At 51.1% G+C, this 25,144-nt stretch overlaps 1 protein-coding gene across 2 annotated transcripts in view; it reads left to right on the top strand.

Annotated features, from left to right (window-relative positions):
* Positions 1-25,144, top strand: part of AGO2 (argonaute 2, RISC catalytic component) — a 58,826-nt gene that overhangs the window by 27,737 nt on the left and 5,945 nt on the right. For both annotated transcript variants that reach the window (XM_008074024.2, XM_008074025.2), the window contains exons 6-15: positions 743-830; positions 2,460-2,607; positions 3,740-3,859; positions 4,010-4,132; positions 8,245-8,378; positions 10,078-10,262; positions 11,971-12,130; positions 16,646-16,736; positions 20,134-20,328; positions 21,738-21,872. In XM_008074024.2, the coding sequence (XP_008072215.1) occupies positions 743-830; positions 2,460-2,607; positions 3,740-3,859; positions 4,010-4,132; positions 8,245-8,378; positions 10,078-10,262; positions 11,971-12,130; positions 16,646-16,736; positions 20,134-20,328; positions 21,738-21,872 (1,379 nt within the window). The remainder of the gene's footprint in view (positions 1-742; positions 831-2,459; positions 2,608-3,739; positions 3,860-4,009; positions 4,133-8,244; positions 8,379-10,077; positions 10,263-11,970; positions 12,131-16,645; positions 16,737-20,133; positions 20,329-21,737; positions 21,873-25,144) is intronic.

Genomic DNA, 25,144 nt, shown 5'->3' with positions numbered 1-25,144 from the left:
CTTACACGCCTTGAGGGAGGTGGCGGTGGCAGGAGACGTTAGCCATCAGAATGAGCACAGAGATGAGTTAAACCCTCTTGCAGACAGGAATGGTCATTTTCTAAATAAAGTCAACTTCTGTGTAGGACAGGATGCAGGTCAACGAGTCAATTGAACCCAAGTCAAGAGGGCATCAGCACAGCTATAACCCACACTTCCTGACATTTGAGAACACAAGGTGCATTTTCATGTGTGGTCAGTTCACCCTCACACAGCCCTGGCGGGTGTCTGCACCCATTCAAGCTGTTTGCCACCCCAGGGAATGCAGATCCAGGGGTTCAGAACTTACCTTGAGGCCTTCTGCCCATTGGCAGCAGAGTGGTAGGCCCATTGCTCTCTCCACAAGCCATGCCTACTGCACCTGTCCTTTCTGAAGGCCATTTGCAAGCCATCAGTAGTTCCCACTATATGGAATACTGCGAGGGTGGACACCCTGTGTTCTACGCTGAGCCCTGTATGGTCTCCTGTGTCTGTGGACACCATGTCTTAACTCTTCGGTCTTGGCCAAAAGTCAGGTTTTAGCCAAGTATCTCACGTGACCTGTAGGTAGGTGGGTCCAACTGGGGCATCCTGTGGGGTGGCCCATGTGTCACCCTTCCTCAGGGTACAGCCACGTTCCTGTGAAAACTGACTCACTGTAAGTGGGGCTTGCTCTCCAACTCAGGGTGAGCTAGACGTTACAGCACATGTTCTGTATCACCAGGTCTAAAGGTGGAGATAACGCACTGTGGGCAGATGAAGAGGAAGTACCGCGTCTGCAACGTGACTCGACGGCCTGCCAGCCACCAAACGTAACACAGCCTTCCTTTCCAACTCTGTCCCTTGGGCCCTCACTGTCGTTCGTATTTCCAAACACCTGAGCCATGATTCTTCTGGACAGGATTATTGTGTTCTATTTTTATTGTTTTTTAATTTTTATTATTTATTTACTTATGAGTCAGAGTCTCTCTCTGTCACCCAGGCTAAAGTGCAGTGGCATGCTCATGCCATCACAACCTCAACCTACTGGGCTCTGGGGATCCATCTTCCTCCGTTTCCCAAGTAGTTGGAACTACAGGTGCGCATCACCACACCCGGCTGATTTTTTTGATTTACTGTTGAGACAAGGTCTTGCTAAGTTGCCCAGAATGGTCTAAACCCCTGGACTCAGGCAATCCTCTTGTCTCCACCTCCCAAAGTGCTGGGATTACAGGTGTGAGCCACCACACCCAGCCTACATTCAATTTTTAAATGCAAAACTATACCTTTTATGGCCCAGAGATTCCAAACTTCACTGTTCTGATAAACTCAAACGCTGGTGGGAGACCAGAACTCACTGTCATTTTCCCCTCCTGAATTTGAGAGGCAAGAGAGAGGGCTTTCGTATTTGTCAGCTGACCCTTAGCTGGGGCTAGGGGAGAAAATGAGCCTCCATGAAGGCTGTGACCTGGCCCAGCCCCACCCTGTCCCCAGGCCCTGCTGTCTCCTGTGTATTGTGTCATTATGTCAAGAACACAGTTTGGTGTCCAACTCTGTGGGAACTGGCCTGGCGACAAGAGTGTGGTGTTGCCTCAGGTTGTAAATGTGTCCATCTTGGGGGGAGGGATGGATTTGGCCCCCTTGCCCCGTTTGCCCCCTCTTGCCCCAGTGAGGTCTCGTGTTTATTTCAAGTATTATTCCATGGTACATGCCAGGTCTGCTGCTGGGCACTGGTGGTATAAGATGCCCAGGGCCTCAGGGAGCACCAAGATGAGACGAGCCTGTATGCTTGCCTGGCTGCCTCCTCCCATCAGGCAGAGGCCGCTGAGATTGCCCAGCAGTCTGGAGGCACAAAGCAGTTGGTATAGGAGAAGCTGAGCCATGTGGCCCTCCCCTAAGCAAGCGGGGCCTGTGCCCAGCTCCACACAGAGCTCTATCCTCACCTTGCGTGTGGGGCACCACCTTGCACCCCTGCTCAGGTGTCTCCTCCTGCCTTAACCCACCCACAGAGGCTGTGGATGTGTGAGCAGGCCCTACTCGCTCCTTCCTTCATCTTGTTCTGGGAGGTTTCTGTTCTTTGTGGGCACTTGGAACACTCGGCACTCAAGGCTGTCAGGGGCACTGTGATCTGCTGGAAAGTGCACAGGCCTTTCTTTCTGGATTTGTCTTCGCTTGCCCTGAGTCTTCTGCATCCTATAGACATCATGGAAAATTTATGATTATTACATATTATATGCATGTAGGTAGACAAAATGATAATTTCAGGACTCAGGGATATTCCAGATAAGCCAAAGGATGTGATTTGGTTTTCACTCCCAGGAAGTGCTTGGAACGTTGCTCCCCACCCTGAAAAGGCAAACACAAATCAAGCACGCCAGGTGAAGCGGTATGTGTGCAACTCTGGTGGCCTGCCCCCAGTGCCCGGATACGGCCTCAGCCTGAGCTGCCTCCTTGTCCCCCAGGTTCCCACTGCAGCAGGAGAGCGGGCAGACGGTGGAGTGCACGGTGGCCCAGTACTTCAAAGACAGGCACAAGCTGGTTCTGCGCTACCCCCACCTCCCATGTTTACAAGTCGGACAGGAGCAGAAACACACCTACCTTCCCTTGGAGGCAAGTTGCCCGCTTCCCGTGAACCTCCATGAGACTGGGGGGATGGTGTGTCCGGGCTGGGGGCTGCACAGCCTAGGGAAACGGCCGGGGCCCACAGCAGGTCCTCACGTCTTCATCTCTGCTGCTGTAGGAACTTGGGCAAGCTAACAGACTCTGAGCCTCAGTTTTGCGTTTCATAAAATGCAGTAATTCCCTTCTAGAAATAGTGTGGGCCTTGAATGAGGTTTATATATGACTTGTCCCCCAGGTCTCTGGCACTGAGAACTAAGTGCTCAGGAAATACATGGTTTCTTTATTCACTTCTTGTCTAACATGAAGACAGACTGTTTGAAAAATCCTGGTCTTGGGGAAAAAATACGGAAACTAACCATCATGGGTTTTTTCATTTGTTTGTTTTATTTTGTTTATTCGAGTCGGGATCTCACACTGTTGCCCAGGCTGGAGTGCAGTGGCACGATCACAGCCCACCACAGCCTCCACCTCCTGAGCTGAGGCGATCCTTCTGCCTCAGCCTCCAGAGTAGCTGGGACCATAGGCACGTGCCACCACACTCAGCTAATGGTTGTATTTTTTGAAGAGACAAGGGCTCACTATGTTGCCCAAGCTGGTCTCAAATTCCTGGGCTCAAACAGTCCTCTCGCCTCAGCCTCGCCAAGTGCTGGAATTACAGGTATGATTCACTTGTGCCCGGCCTTAAGTAATGAGTTTTGCCTGTTTTCCTTAGGGACTTTAGATTTTCAGTAACCTTCTTTCACTCAGTTAGGGCCTGGCGCCCTCGCCCAGAAGGTATACTACTCCTTTAGCATCTCTAGCCAACTCCATGCTGACTTATTTCGCACTCGCATCCAGAAACGCTACTGTCGGGACATAGGCCTGTCTGCCTGGTGGGCTGGGCATGGAGGCTGTGGGATCCAGGTGTTTGTGTGGGCTTGCTTAGAGGGTATTCCGTTGTGACCCAGAAGGCTGTGGAGTAGGCCCCCGACCCATGTTCACTTCACGGCCCACAGATGAGAAAGGGACAGTCTCAGGCAGAGCTAGGCTGCCAGCCCGTGCGCTCTGACTCTGAGCCCCTGCTCATGCCCCAGGCTGCGCCAGCACCGTGCTCACACGCATCTCTGCGTCTTCTCCGCAGGTCTGTAACATAGTAGCGGGACAGAGATGTATTAAAAAATTAACAGACAATCAGACCTCAACCATGATCAGAGCGACTGCTAGGTCGGCGCCCGATCGGCAAGAAGAGATTAGCAAATTGGTGAGTGTCCATCCCGGGGTGGGGACGCCTGCAGAGTCCAGTGGGGTTGCTCACAACAGGGGAACCCCTGATCCTTGGGACAGGTGTGGCTACTAGAAAGAACAGCGACCCCTTCTGATCCCCATGCTTGTTCTTTCTTTCCTTTTCCAGATGCGAAGTGCAAGTTTTAACACAGATCCATATGTTCGTGAGTTTGGAATCATGGTCAAAGATGAGATGACAGATGTGACCGGGCGGGTCCTGCAGCCGCCATCCATCCTCTACGGGGGCAGGGTATGTGCGGGGCAGTGGGCACGCTTGTGGGTGTTGGGCGCGTGTCTACCGAGCAACTCTTCTCAGGTTCTAAGCCGTCGCCCGCTGTGTAGACCATGTTTCAGGTAGATTAATTCTTTCTGTGTTAGGCTGAACCTGTGGGAGTCATGGAACTTCATAAAGGAATGACTTTCCTTGGTCCTTTTTAAAGTTTTCAGAATTATCCTTAATATTTTCCAAAGATGATTTGTATTATCCCCATCACAGTAGAAAGCATCATTCTAGCCAGGCTCGGTGGCTAAGCCTGTAATGCCGCGCCTTTAGGAGGCTGAGGTGAGTGGATTGCCTGAGCCCGCGGGTTCACGACCCGCCTGGGCAACTTGGCGAGACCTCATCTCTACAATAAATTTTTTAAATGAGCTGGGCATGGTAGCGCGCGCCTGTAGTTCCAGCTACTTGGAAGGCTGAGGCGGAAGGATCGCCTGAGCCCAGCAGGTTGAGGCTGCGGTGGCCGGGAGTGGCCACTGCACTCCAGTCTGAGCAACAGTGAGACTCCAACTCAAAAAAAAAAAAAAGAAAGCATCATTCTTTGTGTGATAGACACTCTGACAGAAATTAATTATCTTCCAGAAGCCTATACTGTCTTACCATTATTTAACTTTTGTTTCAGGGGTATTTAGTGGCAAGTATAGCAGTTAGTTTTGTTTATTTTTTTGTCAGTTCCACCTCTAGCTTTTATCAGCATGTAACCAAAGATGTCCTGACCACTGACTCTTATAGTGCCCCCAAGACAGGTCTCCTCTCATTTCCTCTCAGGTGGCCTTTGAGTACAAAGCACAGCACATCTGGTGAGGGGCAAAACCTCAGGGTGACTGCACTGTAAGGGATGCCCAGGGCTCTGTGGGGGCCTTAGCATCAGAGGTACTCAGAGGTACTGATTTTCTTGGTCAGCGGACGTCAATAGAAGGATTCTCCTTGAATTTATACCCCTTGTGCCAAACAAAATTTTACTCTAGCTCTCAAGACCTGTAACAAGGTTTGGTTTAGTTTTAGGTTTTTTTCTTTCTTTCTTTCTTTCTTTTTTGAAAACAGGATTTATTGAGAGAAAAGCTCCCACAGTGGGAGGAGGAGCTGAAGGGGTTGCCCTTGTTTCTTTCTTATTTAATTAATTTATTTTTTTTAAGTCAGAGTCTCACTCTGCTGCTCAGCCTGGAGTATAGTTGTGTGATCATGGCTCACCACAGCCTTGATTTCCTGGCCTCTGGCGATCCTTCCACTTTAGCCTCCAAGAGTAGCTGAGACCGCAGACATGTGCCAGCATGTTCAGTTAATTTTTTGGATTTTTGTAGAGATGAGGTCTCACCATAGTGCCCAGGCTTGTTTCAAACTCCCGGGCTCAAGCAATCCTCCCACCTCGGCCTCCCAAAGTGCTAGGATGACAGGCATGAGCCACCTTATTTTTAAATATAAGTTCTGTTTCTTAAATGTTTCAGAATTCAGAAGATATTCAAGAATTATAGGGAAAAGGTATCTTTTTTCTCAGCTCTCAGTTACTCTCCCAGGAAGCCACTGGTGTTATCTATCAGGGATAAAAATCACCCAGGGGTTATTCACATATTTTTTCACCCCTTTTTGTGCAAATAATAGCATTGTATACACTTTTGTGCCTCGCTTTTTTTTTTTTAACTTAATATTTCCTTAGAGCTTACCAAGATCTTGCTGAGCATTGTGTTGCTGTGTGATGCATGTCCCGTTCTCTGTGACTGTCGCATGGTATTCCATCATGTGGGTGTCTGCATTCCTGGGCGGGAATGGAAGTCACACCCCGTCTCTTGGAAGAAGGTCTGAGCAAGACCTTTTGGCCCCTCCCAGACACTGTAAACACAGCAGCTGGTTAACTCTCCTGCAACCTCGGGGGGAAGAGCACATGCCTCCCTTTCACAAAGGAAGAGATGCCAGGAGGGCGAGGGACTCGAGCAACCACTGTGGAAGGATGGAGCTCTCAAATCCAGTGCTTCTGCACAGCCCCTGCTGGTCTGTGTCCCCTCAGCTTCCCACCTCTTAGCAAAGATAGGGGCTTTCTGGGAAACGAAGCAGCTTGTATAATCCAAGCAAAGTCCTAGAACTTAAGAATTAAGTTCCTAGGAATTAAGGAAACATGGGTGGAGGGTGGCGGCTCATGCCTGTAATCCCAGCACTTTGGGAGGCAGAAGCGAGAGGACTGCCTGAGCCTACGGGTTCGAGACCAGACGGGGCAACTTGGCAAGACTTCATCTCTACAATAAATCAAAAAAATTAGGCCAGGTGCGGTGGCTCAAGCCCATAATCCCAACACTTTGGGAGGCAGAGGCTAGAGGATTACCTGAGTTTAGGGGTTCGAGACCAGCCTGGACAACTTGGTGAGACCTTGTCTCTACAATAAATTAAAAAATAAGCCATGTGTGGTAGCATGCGTCTGTAGTTCCAGCTATTTGGAAGGCTGAGGCAGAAGGATCACCTAAGCCCAGCAGGCCGAGGCTACAGTGGTCATGAGCAGTGTGCCAGTGTACTCTAGGTTGGGTGACAGACTGAGACTCCGACTCAAAAAAAAAAAAAAAAATTGGCCGGGCATGGTGGTACATGTCTGTAGTCCTAGCTGCTTGGAAGGCTGAGGCGGAAGGTTTGCCTGAGCCCAGGAGGTCGAGGCTGTGGTGGCCGTGAGAGTGCCCCTGCGCTCCAGCCTGGGCAACATTGTGAGACTTCGACTCAAAAAAATAAAAAAGGAAGCATGTAATGTTTCTAAATGAACACAATTTTCTAGTTCTCAAAAAACATTTTAATGGGAGGAAACACCCCCCCCCAATCTCCTCCCTTATCTACTCCTGGTCCACTGTTAGAGCAAAAAGTGCAGGTGCAGGGTTCCCTCAGCAAGAAAGGTGTACTGCAGGATTTCTCAGCCGGGGGTGATTTTGCCCCCTAGGGGACATTTGGTGATGTCTGGAGACATTTCTTTATTGTCACAACTCAGGGATATGTGGGGCAGTCCACAGGACATGGGGAAGGGAGCGTCAGTAGTGCTGAGTTGAGAAGCACGTGTAAAGTGAGAGCCCATTTCTATTGAAGCTGTGTGTGTGTGTGTTCACTCTGGGTCTGGAGTCCCAGGCTGTGTGGTAATCCCATACAAGGAGGCTGGCGGGATAAGGCAGTAGCTATTTAAAAATACAGGAAGCATGACCATTCATTTCTATAATGTGTTTGATTTTTACAACAAACTTGTGTTACTCTTGTAAGAAAAATGTTTTCTGCTCATGAAAAAACAAACCTCTGCAGAGTAAATGACAGCAATCCAGTCACAGACAGACTTATTTTTTCGTGGTGCCCCAGGCCTGGGATTGCTGTGTCCCCCCTGCACCGGCCCTTCCTGACCCGTCTCTTCTCCTGGAGAATCACTTGAAGGCAATTCCAAGATTCCTTGGGTGACAGTGTTGGGACTGGTCCTTTCCAACTGAGAGATGACAAGATCTAGCAGATGCCTGGTTTCATATTTCTCTTCTCATATGGGAGTAGCCTTCCTTCCTGACACAGCTGCAGGCAGCAGCATGCAGAGTGGAAAGAGCAGTAGGCTTAGACCTAACTGACCTCATGGACTCTGGCTTCCCTTCCCTCCTCGTTGATAATGGATGAGATAACATAAAGGAAAGCATTTTCTAGAACAGGAAGCCTTCCAGTAGCACTACTGGGCACTCCTGTTCCTCCAGGCTCCTCATAAGGTTGAAAGGAATGCAAGGCCTCCCTATTCTCCTAGCTTGGCCCTATCTACCCAACCATTACCCACCCACTCATTCTCCATCTACCACCCATCCATCCAGCTCTCCATGTATGCACTTATCATCCTCCCATCCTTCTGCTCATCATCCAGCCATCCATCCCCCATCGATCTACCCTCTACCCATCCATCCAGCTCTCCATCTACCCATTTATCCTGCAGATGTGTGTAGGTTGCCTGCAGTGCCAGGCAGGTCAGAGACAGAAAACAACACGAAGGTGAGGTTTTTTGCCCTCCGGAGCCAGATTGGTCAGGAAAATGGCAAAAGTCCAAGGTTAGAAGACTGTTTCCCATTTCCTCTCACTCTAAACTTGTTGCCCATTTGCAGAATAAAGCTATTGCTACCCCTGTGCAAGGAGTCTGGGACATGAGGAACAAGCAGTTCCACACGGGCATTGAGATCAAGGTGTGGGCCATTGCGTGCTTCGCCCCCCAGCGCCAGTGCACGGAAGTCCATCTGAAGTAAGCCTGCGGGAAAGCCCACTGCCTCCTGGGTTCTGCAGAGGGGCAGGGCTTGGAGACGACCTACAAGACCAACTCTGGTGGGGGCAGGGAGAAGGCATTGAGATCGGGGTTCATCAGCCTTTCCCTGTCAGAGGCCATTGCCCAGATGGTGCCAGGGCAGCACATGTGGGCCATGTCAGTGCTCCCATCACTCCTGGGACCCACTGTAGCACAGGTTCCATATGAAACAACAAGACCTGAAGAAGGAGTTTTTAAAGTAGAAACAAAAGAGAAAATTGGATTCAATGAACTATAATTGTTTTTAAAAGATGCTTGAGCTGCCTATTTGTACAAATTAACTGAGAAGGAGAAAGGGAAAACAGAACGAGGAAGAGGTGGTAAAATAAAGAGTCAGGACAGCAGGGAATCCTGTCTTCCTTCCTCAGGCAAGGGGAGCACAGGTGAGGGATTGGCCCTCCAGGAAGCCTGCAGGCCTGCCTTTTACCTGGACACTCAGCCAGCTGGTGAGAGGAGGGTTGCAGGATTGACCAGGCCTGACCCAGTGTCACAGAGCACACGGTAGTGTGGCTTATGATTTTGTGCCAAACAAACTTTGAAGATAACATAAAGCTTTTGCTTCCCTCCTCTCTGGGGGCAGCAAGGGAGAACTCCAGAGCCTGTGGGGTGTAGCTGATACCCTGACCATTCTAGCAAGGTCTGGTTCTGAAAAGATGCAACTCCCAGGACCAGTGTCAAGGGCCAGCAGCTGCCTGTCTGTCAGAAGCTGCCTTTTGTCCACATTGCTGACAAGGGAGCCGGAAGCACAGAGAGAAGATTTGAGGATTTAAGAAGCGAAATCGAAGTAAGCTAGGATCTGAACACTGGCTGACTCTCCTGCCCCGTCTTCTGCCCTTGGTCCCTACCTTCTGGTTTTACCTGGGGCTAACAACACACAGAGTATTTCTTTAACTGCTCTAATGTGCAGGAAATTGAACGCTCACTGGCTGGGTTGGAGCACAGCGTCCTTACCCTTATTGTCGAAGGTGACATGATTCTTATTCTTCAGCTTAAAATAGAAGCCGTAGACCTGCCTCCCACCCCGCCCCATCTTCACAAGGCCAGCCGCCTCCAGCTGCTGCTGTTACTTGAGCTGCAGGCTGTTTTGTTTTCTCTCGTGATTATGTCATTCAAGTCCAAGTTGTGCCCACCAGAACAACTGGGGGAAAAGCCCAAAAGGACAGTTGGCAAAAATGTCCCTCACTGTCTGTTGGTGCCTGGCAGCCACGTGGGGAGGGTGAGCTTCGTTCCACACCAGAAATCGAGGAGCTCTTTAGGCCACTGAGTGGGTGCCGACTGCTCTACGCCTGGCTGTGCAAGAATAGCTTCTTGTCACTGCACACAGGGTGTCACACCAGCGAGGCAACATGAATGCTGTTTGAAGGCCGCTGTTTTATCATGGCAGAGCAGCGCGGATGACTTTTCAGTGAGCTCACATGTGTATTGAGCATGTCCAACCTTTCCCATGAATTAATATGTTTTGGGAGATGCAGCTGTGATTTCTGGTTTTGCCCAGAACTTGACAAAACTTTGGCTCTGACCCCAGTAAAAGTGCTTTCGGCTTTGTAAAAACCGTGCCCTTTATTCAGGGCCTCTGGTTGGTCTGAATTCTAAATTGCTGCTCACGGTGCATTTTAGCAAAGTGAACCTTCTCCTGCAGATCCTTCACAGAGCAACTCAGAAAGATCTCGAGAGACGCCGGCATGCCAATCCAGGGCCAGCCATGCTTCTGCAAGTACGCCCAGGGGGCGGACAGCGTGGAGCCCATGTTCAGGCATCTGAAGAACACATACGCCGGCCTGCAGCTAGTGGTGGTCATCCTTCCTGGCAAGACCCCTGTTTATGGTGGGTATCCAGCACTCCTGCTGGCTCTGGGAAGCCACCGTGATCGCCGCGAGTACTCATTGCAGCCTAAGCCCCTTTGTGTTCCTACCATGGTGGTGGGGGGGTGTTCTGAACTCATTTGTGAGCCTGGGAAGAAGAAGTGGTTTCTGGTCACTGCCAAGTCCATGTTCAGGGCATCCCTTGTTGTCTCTTCTGAGGCCGCAGTCCTGGGAAGCCAGCACCCTCAGGTGGCACAGAACTCAGCACGTGTGTCGGTATCGTGTCCACCACACAACACGAATGTCAGCTGGATGGAGGAGCGTTTACTTAATGCACAAAGAGTGCTGTGCTAGGACCAGCTCCTGCCTGTGGCTCAGCCCATTTGTAATCTCTGTGCCTACCTCAGAACTCTCTGGAAGCTCATCAAAGTTCTTCTTGCCAAAGGGCAGTTGCGCATTCATCCAGCTAAAATGTACTGAGCCTTTTGGGTGGTGTCCCAGCCTCTGGAAAATACAAAGATAAGTCAGACCCAGTTCCTCTATTCTGGAAACTCCCAGGGTCATGGGGAGAAATGTGTAGGCAGGTGATTCTTTTTTTTTTTTTTAATCAGGGTTTTACTCTGTCACCCAGGCTAGAGTGCGGTGGCATGATCACAATGATCACAGCTCATGGCAGCCTTGACCTTCTGGGTTCGGGCAGTCCTTCCTGAAGCATTCTGAGTAGCTGGGGCTACAGGTGCCCACCACCACACCTAACTGATTTTTTTGTAGAGACTAGGTTTTGCTGTGCTGCCCAGGCTTATCTCGAATTCCTGGCCTCAAGCAATCTGCCTGTCTCAGCCTCCCAAAGTGCTGGGATACAGGCATGAGCCACCGTGCCCAGCCTAGACAGGTGATTCTGATAGAGTGAGATGACAGCTCTTCCAGGTCTGCCAAAAGCAGAGGCTCCTGCAGAAGTACGGGGTGTTGGGATAAGAACCTGCAGGGTACAGGGTGCCCTAGGGTGAAGGGGACCTGCTGGGACTTGAGGGTGTTGCTCACAGGATCCCCCATCTAGCCAGTGACAGTTATGTACTCCCTCCCAAGTTCAACATCCAAAAAAAGAAGAAAAAAAGCTGTTGGTGTTTGCACCCAGTTAATATCACCCCAGAAGTCAGTGTTTCCACAGAACTGCCCAGGGAATGGTTGACCAGTGTCTTCATGAGAGAATCCTGAAATCGAAGGGGCGGGCCCACATAACTCTTTGATGTCAGTTTTGCATTTGCCAAGGATTTTAAGGATGCCAGTGTTTTTATTTTTAACTACTCAGGCGTTTTCTTGTAGTCCTGAGTGCTGTGAAATGCCAAGTCCTCGGTTCTAGCTAGACGCTGCCCCTCCTGTCCTGAGGCCCTGCCTAGGTCATTTCAGCGGTCTTTGTTCATAAAGTGGAGGAATGAGATCCACTCACTTAGCTTCCCTTCCTGAGTGAGGGCGACTGAGCAGGTGAGGTAGGCATGGCAGTGCTGAAACCAGACTCTGAGAGGCTCGGCTTCCCTCTCGGGGCCAGCGACCCTCCCCCATCGGCTGACTAGGGGTGGCACAGGGGCAGAAAAAGCCCCCCACTCTGGCATGCACCCCTGCAACTTCAGGTGGGGGCAGGAGGGCTGGTGACAGCTGCCACTCTGGGGACTGGTAAAGGAAGAGGCACCATAGTGAAAGCTGTTTACATGTGTGCCTTTCCTGGCCCACAGCCGAAGTCAAGCGTGTAGGAGACACCGTGCTGGGGATGGCCACACAGTGTGTGCAGATGAAGAATGTGCAAAGGACCACGCCGCAGACCCTGTCCAACCTTTGCTTGAAGATCAACGTCAAACTGGGAGGTGTGAACAACATCCTGCTACCCCAGGGCAGGTAAGGCCAGCCCTTTGACCCCCACATGTCTAGTAGGTCTCTGAGTCCCAATGGGATGGGGCTCAGGGCACTGGCAGTCAGGGTCCCTTCACCTGGGCCGGGCACTGTCCTGAATATAACAAATCAAAGAAGTCAGGCATAGATCCTAGCTGCTCACAGTCTGTCGGGACCAGAGGCATCTGAAGGTAGCTAGGTGCCGTGGTCAGGTTTCCAAACTTGTGCCCCAAATGCAAGTGAGCAAAGTGGAACAGGGCTCACTTCAGATGGCCAGGAGGAAGGCCTCCCAGCTTCATCGGGATCACAGCAGTGAGATGGTGGCTGCAGTGCAGACAAGGGTCCCCCCCGTATTTCCCATGCCAGGCTGGTCAGGGTTGCTGCTTCATGCTGGGACTTTGGGCTGAAAAGCTCTTTGTGGGAGCACATTGTCGGCGGCTCATGGCCAGGGCAGGAAGTGTGGCCAAGCGCTGGCCACCAGCCTGCCTCAGAGCAGTGGGGTGACTGGCAGGGAGCGAGGAGGGGTGGAGTTGCACCCTGCCCAGGCATTTCCTGGGACTGGCATATACCCTGGGTGTTTGAGGTCAGAGCCAAGGTTAGCTTTGCCCTCCTTCAAGACCCCTTGCCTTTGATACAGGCAAAGAGATACCTCCATAACGACACATATCTTCAAAGATCCCAGTATTGTCTTTATATGTGAATGACAAACAGTGGTGAAACAGGGGATCAGATTATTTGTCAGTGATCCCAGCCATCCTGGTGCAGAAGGGGTCATCATGAAGACTGTAGGCTGCCAGTTCCCCCTTTATCTACAGGGTCTTGACTCACATCCCAGTAAACCCATCATAAGCCCGGAGACGTACCAAATTCAAATCATTCTCACACCATCATGAAGTTGAAAAATCCGTAAGTCAAACCATCAAAAATTGGAGACCATGTATATTTGGAAAATAGGCATTAGTGAGCACCATCTGTGTGCAGAGGCCTACAGCCTGCGTGGGTCACCTTTCCTGTGCCAGTACCACAACCACCTGCAGGGTTGTTCGCCACAGTGTCTGACTCAGTGGGACTGGATTAGGGCCCAAGAATGTATACCCCTAACGAGTTGTCCCCTGATGCTGATGTTGCTGGTTGGGGGGGGGCACACTTTTAGAACCACTGAGTTATCACATACAAGTTCATAGGAATGAACGAAGATTTACAAAAACTGGGTACGGGGGAAGGACGCACTCAGAGCCTAAGGCGTTTGGAAGATAGAGCCACGGGGTGCTTACAGGTTGGATTTGGGTTGTAAATGAAAGAGAAGGCTTGAGCATGGCCCCGACCAAGGCTCTCAGTCTGAGCGGCAGAGGAGACCAGGTTGGCATTAGCAGAGACTTTTTGGAAGCTGAGCAGCCTGGCATGGGTGAGCCGGAGTCCAAGGCCTCTGAGTGGAGGTGATAAATAGATGGTGGGAAGCAGGAGTCCCTGGTGTCAGGGAGTCCTCTGCAGACAGGTGGCCCTTAAAGCACAAAGCTGGATGAGATCCCTTGGGGATGAGCCCTGAGCCCTTGCAAAGGCCAGGATTAAAAAGCTGTGGCAGGGGAGTGGAGACGGAAGGAAAGACCAGGAAGAAAAGACTAGCCAGAGGGTCCTAGATCCCAAGGGAAATGTGTACTATGTCACAAGATGCTGACGAGCCAGGTGTGATGAGATCTGAGGCTTAACTGTGGTCTGGGTGACATGGAGGTCACGGGTGTTGGGAAGAGGAGTCTAGTTGCCATGGCAGCATGAGGTCTGGCTAGAAGGGGTCTGGAGCCAGCAGGAGGCAGTGATGGGTTCAGCTGGTTCAGGGAGCTCTGCCGCCAGGCATTCAAGGACTGTGGGCAGGAGTGACTCCCAGTTGCATGTGTGAGTCAGGAGAAGCGCACGCTGGGAGAGGGGCAGAGGCCAGGGACTGTGCATGCCGGATGCCCAACAAGCAGCAGAACGTGTATCGCTGGTGTGGCCTGGCAACGCAAGCTGAGGCACCTCTCTTGACTGCTCCTGCTTTGATTTGATTGACTGATTGATGTTTTGATTTCTTGTAAAGGCAAGGTCTCGTTATGTTGCCTAGACTGGTCTCAAACTCCTGGGCTCAAGAGATCCTCCTGCCTCGGCCTCCCAAAGTGCTGGGATGGCAGGTGTGAGCCACTGTGCCCGGCCCTTGCTCCTGCTTTCTTGAGCAGCGGCAAAGAGTGCGGCTGGGTGGGGCCTCGGAGGCTGCCTGGGAGTGGAGGGTAGGACTGAGGGAGGCAGTCCAGGGCCCACCTGAAGTTCACAGTCAGTCAGCATGGCTGAGGATGCCTGCTTTTCTCTAAGCCATTGACCTCCATACAAACAGTGATAGCACAGGATGTCTCTAAGTAGCTGTGCCTGGGAAGGAGTAGCAAGCAGCCGCCCGAGAGGGCACCCCCACAGTGACTAGCACATGCGTCCAAAGAGAAGAGCCCCCAGGTGTGGTTAGAGCTACACTGGGGATTAATGGGGGAAACTTGTCCACCTTTTGTGGAAGCTGACTCATGGGTGTGCACACATGGAACACACGTGAAACTCCTTTCCCTTGGAGGCGTGGCCACCTCAGGCATGAGTATAGTAGGTACTGCGTAAGCCAGAACAGAGTCTGATGGCATCCCGCGAGGCCCACTGTCCAGTGGCTGCCCTGTTGAGGGCACTTCCCAGAGCCAGGGTAAACTTTGCTGCCAGGACAGACAAGGGTCTGAGATGTGCTCTGGGCCCTCCTGTCGAGCTATCCTGGCAGCCCAGGCAGCTGCAAAGCAGGGAGCCACCAAATAGAGGGATATAGCACTCAGTTGCTGTCACCGCTGGCCGTGACCTAGGCCCTCACACAGAAATACTGTTAGATGAGTCTCGCTTCCAGAAACAGACATATTTAACAGCTGGTTTCCCACCTGTGACAGTGACATCCTTCCCGATCCCTGACCTCTTCACCTGAGTGGGGAAAGGGCCACAGTACCATCTGAAGGCCACGTCTCCATAACTGCTGTGCGTCAGGAGGCGGTCTGCTCTGGGGAACCTGCAGGTGGCTTGTGGGGGCTCCTGTCACTGACCCTGAGACCCATGCAGGTGAAGTGCGCAGCCTCGTGGTTTCCCCAAAACCCTCTTTTCTCCCCCACTCCCTGGCAGCCGCTTAGCTTTTCAGGGTACACGGAATGCCTCAGGAGCAGAAGGTACCATGAAAGAGAGGTGGTCACCAGGTGCTGCATGGCACTTCAGCACTGCTCCTGGGGATGGGATGAGCAGGAGCCTCACGGGTGGGAGGAGGAGCGGCCCCTGCAGCCAGTGCCTGTGGGCTGCCTCCTGGCCAGCCTGCATCCTCACACACGGACCAGCAGAGACTGAGGGAAGTTCTTAAATCCATGTGTGCTTGAGGCTCTGAGCCAGTCCTAGAACAGGACCATCGCGTCGGCTGGTCTTCTTGTTCAGGGAAACCAAACCCTCAGTCCGCTCGGTCACAGAGGATTCTGTTCCTGGATCGGGAGTGTCAGGGTTTCCTGGCTTTCTTTTTGTGGCAATCCTAGTCCATTCTGTAGAAGAAGGACCACAGGATAGCACTGTGATAAGCCAGTTGATGAAATCAGGGGAAGGCAGCTTGGCATTAACTCTGTATGGAAACCCTCTGGTGCCTATACCTCCCCAGCTCCAGGGCAGACCCCGGGAGAGCTGGTCTCTGTGCCTCTTGTTACTGACTGGGAAGATCACAGGCATGGTGGTTCCTGATGTGTGAGGGGTCAGGCTCTTAGATGCACTTGGCGCCCATCCAGCCATCACAACCCCCGGAGGGAAGAGCTGTCCTCATCTCCACTTCCCAGTTTCCCAGGAGAGAAAGTGAGGCACCAGGAGAGTAGCCCCAGAACCATGGGCAGTGGGTGCTGGGCCGGCAGCCGGCTCGAAGACACACACCCCCGCCACCGTGCATGCTGCCTCCTCAGGAAGTGACCCCGGGATACACTCCACACCTACAAGTTCTCAGCTGGAGTGGTTTTGCTCCCAGGGAATGTTTGCCAACGTCTGGAGACATTTTGGGGCATCAGAACTGAGGTGGGCATAGCTGCTGTTGACATCTAGTGGGTGAAGGCCCAACACCCTTTGGTGCTTGGGACAGCCCCTCCCCCAACAAAGAACGACACAGCCCCAGGCACAAGCTTCACCAAGGGTGAGAAGCCCCAGAGTCGAAGGTGGAGTCCAAGGAATAGAGTGATGCGCCCTCCTGCGCCTGAGCCCTGGTTTCAACAGCTGTCAGCCCTGGGCTATACCCCACCCAGGCCCCCCATCCAGAGTTATCCTGAAGCAGATTTTAGACTTTGTATCATTTAATCTGTAAGGTTTTCTGTATTGTCATTAAAAGATGAAGACATTTTCCAAAATATAACCACATTACACTTACCACCCCGCCCCCCCAAAAGGTGGCAATGGCACCAACCACGGTCTGAGGTCCAGGCCATGTCCCGCCTTGGCCTCTGACATGGCTTTCCTCCACAGGCCTCCAGTGTTCCAGCAGCCCGTCATCTTTCTGGGAGCAGACGTCACCCACCCACCCGCTGGGGATGGGAAGAAGCCTTCCATCGCTGCCGTGAGTGTCAGCGCCTTCCCCCCAGGCCCCCTGTTGGTGACATGCAGGACCCACAGCCCCGTTTCCTCCCTACCCTCTCCCCCAGACCCCATGACAGTGGCATGGCCAGAGTTCCTTCCTGTAAGTCATGAAGACTAACTAAACCACAGCTGGGAAGTCAGAGTCTTGGGCAGATAGGCATGTGGAGGGGACACGAATGGTGACATAAAGTGAATTCTAGGAAGCAATGAGAGTTACGTGAGTTAACACAGAAATCCAAACCCAACTGCATGGATGCCCTTGGGAGCAGATTTGAGCCTCTTTTTAAATATTTTCAGGGTTTTTTTACCTTTTTTTTGAGTTGGAGTTCACTCTGTTGCCCAGGCTAGCGTGCAGTAGCATACTTAGGGCCACTGCAGCCTCGACCCACTGGGCTCAGGCGATCCTTCCACCTCAGCCTTCCAAGTAGGTAGAACTATAGGTGTATACCACCACGCCCAGCTAATTTTTTGACTTATAAAGACAAGTTCTCGCCAAGTTGCCCAGGCTGGTCTTGAACCCATGGGCTTCAGACAGTCCTCCCACCTCTGCCTCCCAAGGTGTTGGGATTACAGGCATGAACCCCTGCGCCTGGCCAGTTTTCGGGTTTGGTTTTGTTTTGATTTTGTTTTTGGAGTTGGAGTCTCACTCTGTCGCCCACTCCTGGCCACTGCAACCTCAACCTGATGGACTCAGGCGATCCTCCAGCCTCAGCCTTCCAAGTAACCAGAACTACAGGCATGCGCTACCGCACCCGGCTACTTTTTTATTTATTGTAGAGACGAGGGCTAGCCCTAGGCAGGTCTCGAACCTGCGGGCTCAGGCAATCCACTCGCATTGGCATCCCAAAGTGCTGGGATTACAGGCTGAGCCACCGAGCCCGGCTGCAATTTTAGGAGTTTTCTTTATAAAAAAATTTTTTTTGAGTTGGTGTCTCACTCTGTTACCCAGGTTGGAGAAAAGTGGCATGATCACAGCTCATAGAAGCCTCTACCTCCTGGACTACAGATGTGTGCCACCACACCCAGCTAATTTTTTTTTTTAAGAGCGACAGGGCCTGACTATGTTGCCCAGGCTGGTTTCAAACTCCTAGATGCAAACAGTCCTCAAACCCCAGCCTCCCAAAATGCTGAGATTACAGGCCTGAGCCACTGCGCTCAGCCTAAAATGTTAAATAGAACATAATCAAACAGTAAAGTACCTTTCTATTTCTGCTCCATTTTCGTTCTCCTAAAGGCAACTGTTGTTAACCATCTTTTTACAAAGCACGTGATCTGGCTTCAAATGTACTAGTCCTCTATTTACTTTGTGCCTGTTATCTGGTGGCCATGCAGTGACTTCTTGGATCCACAAGTGGTCACCGTGTTTCCCACCCAGCCTCTGTCCCCGCACTTATAAGGCCCGGCAGGAGCCTTCCCTGCTCAGCCACCCCGGCGATTGTCCTCGTGAGGGCAGTGTGATTGTTGCTGTGGCCTTTTGTTTAAAAGGATTGCGCCAAACCACACACTCTTAATTCAGTGTGATTTTTAAACTTTGGGATGCAGATTTGTGTGTGACTGGAGATCACAGTGTTCTTTAACAAGGTGTCCCGTGGAAAGAAGTGTTGAGCCTTTTTTTGTCCAGTCATTAGTCTGAAACCACCTGGGGCCCACCCCATGAGTGCCTTCATGGACACTTGTCAATCCTCCTGGGGTGCCCTGGCCTCCCTCCCAGAAGTGCTGACAGAAACTGGAGCCCAAAGCCCCTGCACACTGGTGCCAGCCCCAGGTGTGGCGATGCCCTCAGCACCCCACTCGGAGCATGAAAACACTAACTTGGATTCAGCCTTGACCCTCAGACAGCTTGAGCTGTCTTGTCTGCTATTTCTGTTGGGAAATTGAGCTTAACATTTCTGAGTTTTTTTGTGTGTGTAAAATGAGGAAACAAATGCCTTCTAAGAGTATGAGGAAATGATATAATCAAGCCCCTGGCACGGTGCCCAACACATAGTAGATGCTCAGAAAATGCTAACATGATTATTTCATTAGTCTGGAGGGAACATGGGGCAGGATAATTTATCTGGGGCAAGAAGGAGCCACCTGAGCTGCCCTGGGTGGCAGAAAACCAACACATGATATGCACCCCGATGTTATCTGGGGGCATGCTTCCTGTGTTAAAGTAACATCACGTAAGGGACTCCTGTCCTTGGGATAATTGCAGTCCCACAACTTCGTACATGTAAAGCGTTTCTCACTTTGCTGAGTAGTTTTCAGTCCTTTCCTCCTTTGATTGGCATAGAGTGGTGAAGCGACCGAAAGAGCGGTGCAGCGGGGCACCGGTCCCTGCTATGCCTTGGTTACAGAAGGAGTTCAGGGAGAGCCTGGGGGGATTTTCCAGCTGGGAAAGATCTGTAGCACAGCAGAGCCCAGCACTCTTGCCCTGTTTCTGCCTCTCCTGGTCCCCGCTAGCTTTTGTTTTTCTGCACAAATGTACGTAACACTGAACCATATCTGGCTTTTGGAAGCTTGGGCAGTTTTTTTCAAGTTTTCAGGAAGAGAGAAATCTGTGTGTTTATCCTCTATCCCCAAAATTCTCAATCAATAGGAACAGATTTCTGTTTATGTTCATGTATTTCTGTTTATACCAACTTGAAGCATTTCAGAGTTTATTTTTCTCTTGGTTTGAGAGAAAAATTATAGCCCAAGGCAGGACAAAGGACGTGGAATATGTGGGAGAATTAACTCTGGAAAAAGTTTTTCTATAAAGATTTATAAAGAAAGAGGCAGACTGCCAAGAAGTCATTCCTATTTTTCAGTGACACAAGAGGCTTTAACGTTCCTGATCAGGGCTGCCCAGGCGCAGGGAGGGCCTGGCAGGTACCCTGCAGGGGTGAGCTTCACCAGCCTCATGCTTCCCAGACCCCAGTCTGGAAGCCAGGGTCATCCTGGGCTGGTGCTTCTGGGTCAGTCTTTGGGATGCTCTACCCTTCCTAGGGACCAATATCTTGGGACACTCTGTGTTGATATGCAAATGGCTTCTTTGAAAGGGCAATTTGCCATGAAAAGCCTGGGAATACCACCCCCTTGCCAGTTCCTTTGTACAGCTGATCACAAGCAGAAAAATTCTTTCTACAGCTGATCACAAGCGGAAAAATGTTGTAAATAATCTTCTGTTTTTTAAATTATGCTCATTAGGGCAAACTTTTGTGTTTTAGAACACATTTTTATAAAGCCTATTGCCAGATACTCAAAAGAAAGAAAGCACAGAGGCCTTGAACCCTCACCCACTTTGCCCATCTATCAATCGTGTGTGAGTTCCAGGGTAAAGACACTTCTCCTGCTCCCACCTGGGACGGGGTGTCGGGCAACTCTTGACGCATACTCCTTGGGTGTCCCCACAGGTGGTGGGCAGCATGGACGCCCACCCCAACCGCTACTGCGCGACCGTGCGTGTGCAGCAGCACCGGCAGGAGATCATCCAAGACCTGGCCGCCATGGTCCGCGAGCTCCTCATCCAGTTCTACAAGTCCACACGCTTCAAGCCTACCCGTATCATCTTCTACCGTGATGGTGTTTCCGAAGGCCAGTTCCAACAGGTCAGTCGCCTCTCTAAGCATCCTCTCGCCTTCCCACACGTCTCTAATCTGTGCAGGAGAACTGCTTCCCCAGTTGGCTGATGGAAGACTGATGTGGTTTACTTTCTGCCCCAAGGTTGATCTGGTCATGGTGTGGAAAGTGGGTCAGGAAAGAGACGGGACCTGGGATTGTTCAAACACTGGCACGAGTTGGGTCTACGATGCTGAGACAGGACAGAGGAAAAGCAGGAAAGACGGCTGTGGGCTTGGGGACCTAGGGATGAGGGAGAGAAGTCCCAGCCAGCTGATGCCGACTCATAGGGCCACCTGCTGTCTGGGTGCTCTCTGAGAGTCTGGACTCTGCCGCGTAGGCTGTGGAGAGCTTTCCGCGGATGCTGCTTTCGTGGGACCAGGGACCTCATGTTTGGAGAAACCTCTGTTGCCGGTGTGAGGGACAGGCTGAAGGGTGTGGTGCAGGGAGGCAGAGTGAGGGCTGTCGCAGTGGGCCAGGAGGAGGGGCGGGTGGCAGCTCTGTCGAAGATCGGGTCAACAGGACACTGCCACCCTTTGGATGTGGAGAGGGCTGGGCTATGTCTAGGCTGCTGCCATGTCTGGAAGGACAGAGGAGTCATCACTGGGGGAGAAGGAAGTTGTTTTTCCGTTTGGTTGAAAGCACCTGCAACACTTCCAGGTCAAGGTGATCTGTGGGCAGTAATAAGTCCAACCTAACCTGGACTTCGGGTGATTGGTGCCCTGAGTTCTTCTCCCTGTTGGCTAGAGCTAATTGGGGAATGTAAAAGTAAGCTGAGGGGGAAGGTACCTGGTGAGGGCAGGACCTAAGTGGGAAGACATCCTTGGCAGCTGCCCTCAGCTTTCAGAGGCCCCAGGTGCTCATGAACCTGCCCGTCCTGATCACCAGACTGGGTAGCTCATGACACGGTACAAGCATGTTTGCCTTCCTGGGTCTGAGTGGAAGTAGCAGCTCGTCCTCCTGAGGCCCACAGTCTCCTAGGACAAGAACAGAATGTATACTCCTTGGTCAGCGGCGTTTCCTGGCCAGAGCCTCTGTTTCTGAGCCTCTGCAAGAGCTGGGCTGGCAGCTCCTGGGCTGTCTTCTCCGTGCAGAGTGCAGCTTGCTTCAGCCACCCTTGGCTACACCTCTTCGTGCAGCACCTTCTCCCTCTTCTGAGCTCCCAGCCCTCTCGTCCTGCACCACAGCTTCCCTGTTGGAGGGGAGGATTTCTGCCTTTCTCTGTCTTACCACCCTGAGAATGTGCTCGGTATTGTACAGAATTGCCACAGTGGGATTTTCCTGAACCCAGGACCTGAGACATATTTTCGAGACATTGTAACACAGTGTGTAATTAGAACCATTGCTAAGGTAAAACATTGTCCTTAAGCCTGTGCTTCTCTCCCCCCCACCCCCCCAGGTTCTCCACCACGAGCTGCTGGCCATCCGCGAGGCCTGTATTAAGCTAGAGAAAGACTACCAGCCAGGGATCACGTTCATAGTGGTGCAAAAGAGACACCACACAAGGCTCTTCTGTACCGACAAGAATGAGCGGGTAAGTCTCCTCGTGGCTGGAGCCATGGTGCATGGTCCCAGCCTATTGGGCAGGCTGGGCATAGGTTGTTTCCAAGTTGAACGGCCCTGTCCCCTCAGCCCTGCACCCTGAGCTGCACCCACATGCTGCCCCAGGTTCTCGGGAGACTATCCCACAAGGGGCTCCGTGGGGACCCAGCCTTAGGCATCTGAGAAGGGCTCTCCTTGTGGGGTGGAAGTTTAAATTCATAAATCCTGCAGGCCTGGGACAAGTCCAGACACGAGATGTCATTTATCCAATAACTTACCCAAAGAGGTGGCTAAATAAAAAAGACCTAGTGAGAAACCACAGCAGGGGTTGTTTGGTTGTGAAGAGCTGGCAGTGGGGAGCACATTGGGGGCCCTAGGAAGGTTGCTCTGGTGGGGACGGTGGTGCTGGGAGGGGCGTGAGAGGTGGTGGAGTCAAAGCTCCACGCACCATCCCAGGTGTTCCAGAGGAGGAGGATGGAGAGGAGCCAGGTTTGTAGGCAGAGTACCTGAGGATTCCCCACAGCTGAGGCAAGATAGGTGCGCTCAGGTTAAAAGTGGTTTCCATGTTCCTAACAGGATGAGCAAACATAAATCCGCACCTAGACACTTTGTCCTGAACTGCACAACATCCAACTGCTTAGAAAAGAGACCTGCCCAGAAAGGAGACCTTAGACTGACAGCTGGCAGAGCTCATCTGGTCATAGTAGGGCCAGAAGTCAGGGGTTCGTCCACTTGGCACCAAGGAAGTTAACGAGAGTGTTCATCTCCTTCCTGCCACTCCAGTGCAGGAACACGGAATGTGTATTGTATAAACGAAAGACAGAAGTTAAGTCTTAGAATGAGGAAAGGGGATACTTCGTCACAATAACAGGAATGATTCACCAAAACGATACAGCAACTATAAGCCTAACTGTACCTGACGCCACTACCCAAAACTATATAAAGAACAGAAAAGACTAGGCACGATGGCTCACTCTCGAGCCTAGGAGCTCAAGACCAGCCTGAGCAACATAATGAGACCTCATCTCTGCTAAAAAATTAGCCAAGTATGGTGGTGCACACCTGTAGTCCCAGTTCCAAGCTACGCAGGAGGCTGAAGCAGAAGGAGCACCTGAGCCCAGGAGGTCCAGGCAGCGAGCCATGATTGTGCCACTGTACTACAGTCTGGGTGACAGAGTTAGACCCTGACTCAAAAAAAAAAGTAAAGCAAGAAACTAACAGAATTTTACAGAGAAATTGACAAGCCCTCCATCAAAAAGAGATATTGGAATACACCTCTGTCAGAAACTGAAACAGGCAAAAATGGGTAAAAGCTGAAAATTGGAAGAGTGAAATAAACAAGCCAGATCTAATAGTGAGATAGAATCCTGCCTACAAACAGCTAAGTTCACATGGCAAAATTATAAAAGATTGGCCTCCTGCCAGGACAAAGGAGTCTCAGGAGATTTCCAAACCTCTGCCTTGTGTAAACTGTATTTTTGATCATTGTACAGTCAAATTTTAAATCAACAGAAATGAAGTTTAGGAATGCTTGAAACTTTCAGTTCACTTCTAAGTAGCTCATGCATTAAACATGTAACAAGAATAGAAATTGCAAAGTACTCAGAACTGAACAAAACCAGACGATGTCATACCAAACCTTATGCAATGCAGCTAAAACAGCGCAGGCTACAGACTTAGATGTGTTTGTTGTAAAACAAGAAAGAGAACAATACAATAAGCCTGAAGACATAGGAAGGATGGAAATCCGAGGCCTCAGTCCCCAGGAGTCCAGGGAAAGCTGAGGCGCCTTTCCCTCCTCAGCCCCAGATCTCTGTTGCCAGGAGGCAGAAGGGCCCCAAGTCAGCTTACCCTGGTGAGTGACACCTATCCCCACTTCCCCATCCCAGAGTAGAAAATAATGAAGTAGATAATGAAGGAGCAGTCCGGGCTCGGTGGCTCAGCCTGTAATCCCAGCACTTTGGGAAGCCGAGGTGAGTGGATTACCTGAGCCCACAGGTTCGAGACCTGCCTGGGCAACTTGGCGAGACCTCATCTCTACAATAAATTAAAAATTAGCCCGGTGTGGTAGCACGCACCTGTAGTTCCAACTACTTGGAAGGCTGAGGCGGAAGGATCGCTGGAGCCTAGCAGGTCGAGGCTGCAGTGGCCGGAATTGGCCACTACACTCCAGTCTGGGTGACAGAGTGAGACTCCAATTCAAAAAAAAAAAAGTAAGAAAAAGAAAATGAAGGAGCAATAGCGTAGATTAACAAAATCAGAAGCTACTTTGAATATAGACCGCCGGGCAGCCTGTAATCCCAGCACTTTGGGAGGCAGAGGCGAGAGGATTGTCTGAGCCCATGGGTTTGAGACCAGCCTGGGCAACTTGACAAGACCTCAGCTCTACAATAAATCAAAAAATTAGCCAGGTGTGGTGGCGGGTGCCTGTGGTTCCAGCTACTTCGAAGGCTGAGGCAGAAGAGATCTGGGACTGAGGCAGAAGGATTACCTGAGCCCAGCAAGGGGTCACTGGGTTGACCAAGAGCATGCCACTGCACTTCAGCCACTGCACTCTGGTGACAGAGTGAGACTCCAACTCAACAAGGAAAAAAGAAGACACTTTTACCAATAGTAGAAGCAAAAAAAGTAACTACAACTACAGAAAGGGTATGCATTGTTTAATCATAATGGGGTATTAATAATAACTTTATGCCAATAAATTTGGAAACTTATAAGAAACAAATACATCTAATATCAGTTCTGAAGTTGGGGGAAAAAAGAAGCAGATGCAAACAGATTTGTTTATTTCTTTTTGTAGAATTACATAAGTTAACAATTAGCGCAAGGGGATAATCTAATAACCATTCTTTTTTTTTTTTTGAGTTGGAGTCTCACTCTGTCGCTTAAGCTGGAGTGCAGTGGCATGTTCACAGCCACCCCAGCATCAACCTGCTGGGCTCCAGTGATCCTTCTGCCTCAGCCTTCCAAGTAGCTGGAACTACAGGCACATGCCACCACACTCAGCTAATTTTTTGATGTATTGTAGAGATGAGGTTTCGCCAAGTTGCTCAGGCTGGACTCAAACCCCTAGACTCAGGCAATCCTCTTGCCTCCACCTCCCAAAGTGTTGGGATTACAGCAAGTTTTTTTTTTTTGTTTTTTTGTTTTTTGAGTGGGAGTCTCACTCTGTCGCCCAGACTGGAGTGCAGTGGCCATTCCTGGCCACCATAGCCTCGACCTGCTGGGCTCCGGCGATCCTTCCGCCTCAGCCTTCCAGTAGCC

The sequence above is a fragment of the Carlito syrichta genome, unplaced genomic scaffold, assembly GCF_000164805.1.
Source record: "Carlito syrichta isolate Samal-C Ts95f unplaced genomic scaffold, Tarsius_syrichta-2.0.1 Scaffold316275, whole genome shotgun sequence".
In the NCBI taxonomy this organism is placed as follows: domain Eukaryota; kingdom Metazoa; phylum Chordata; class Mammalia; order Primates; family Tarsiidae; genus Carlito; species Carlito syrichta.
Note: the sequence above shows the minus strand (reverse complement) of the source record. Positions and strands in the feature narration are given on the sequence as shown.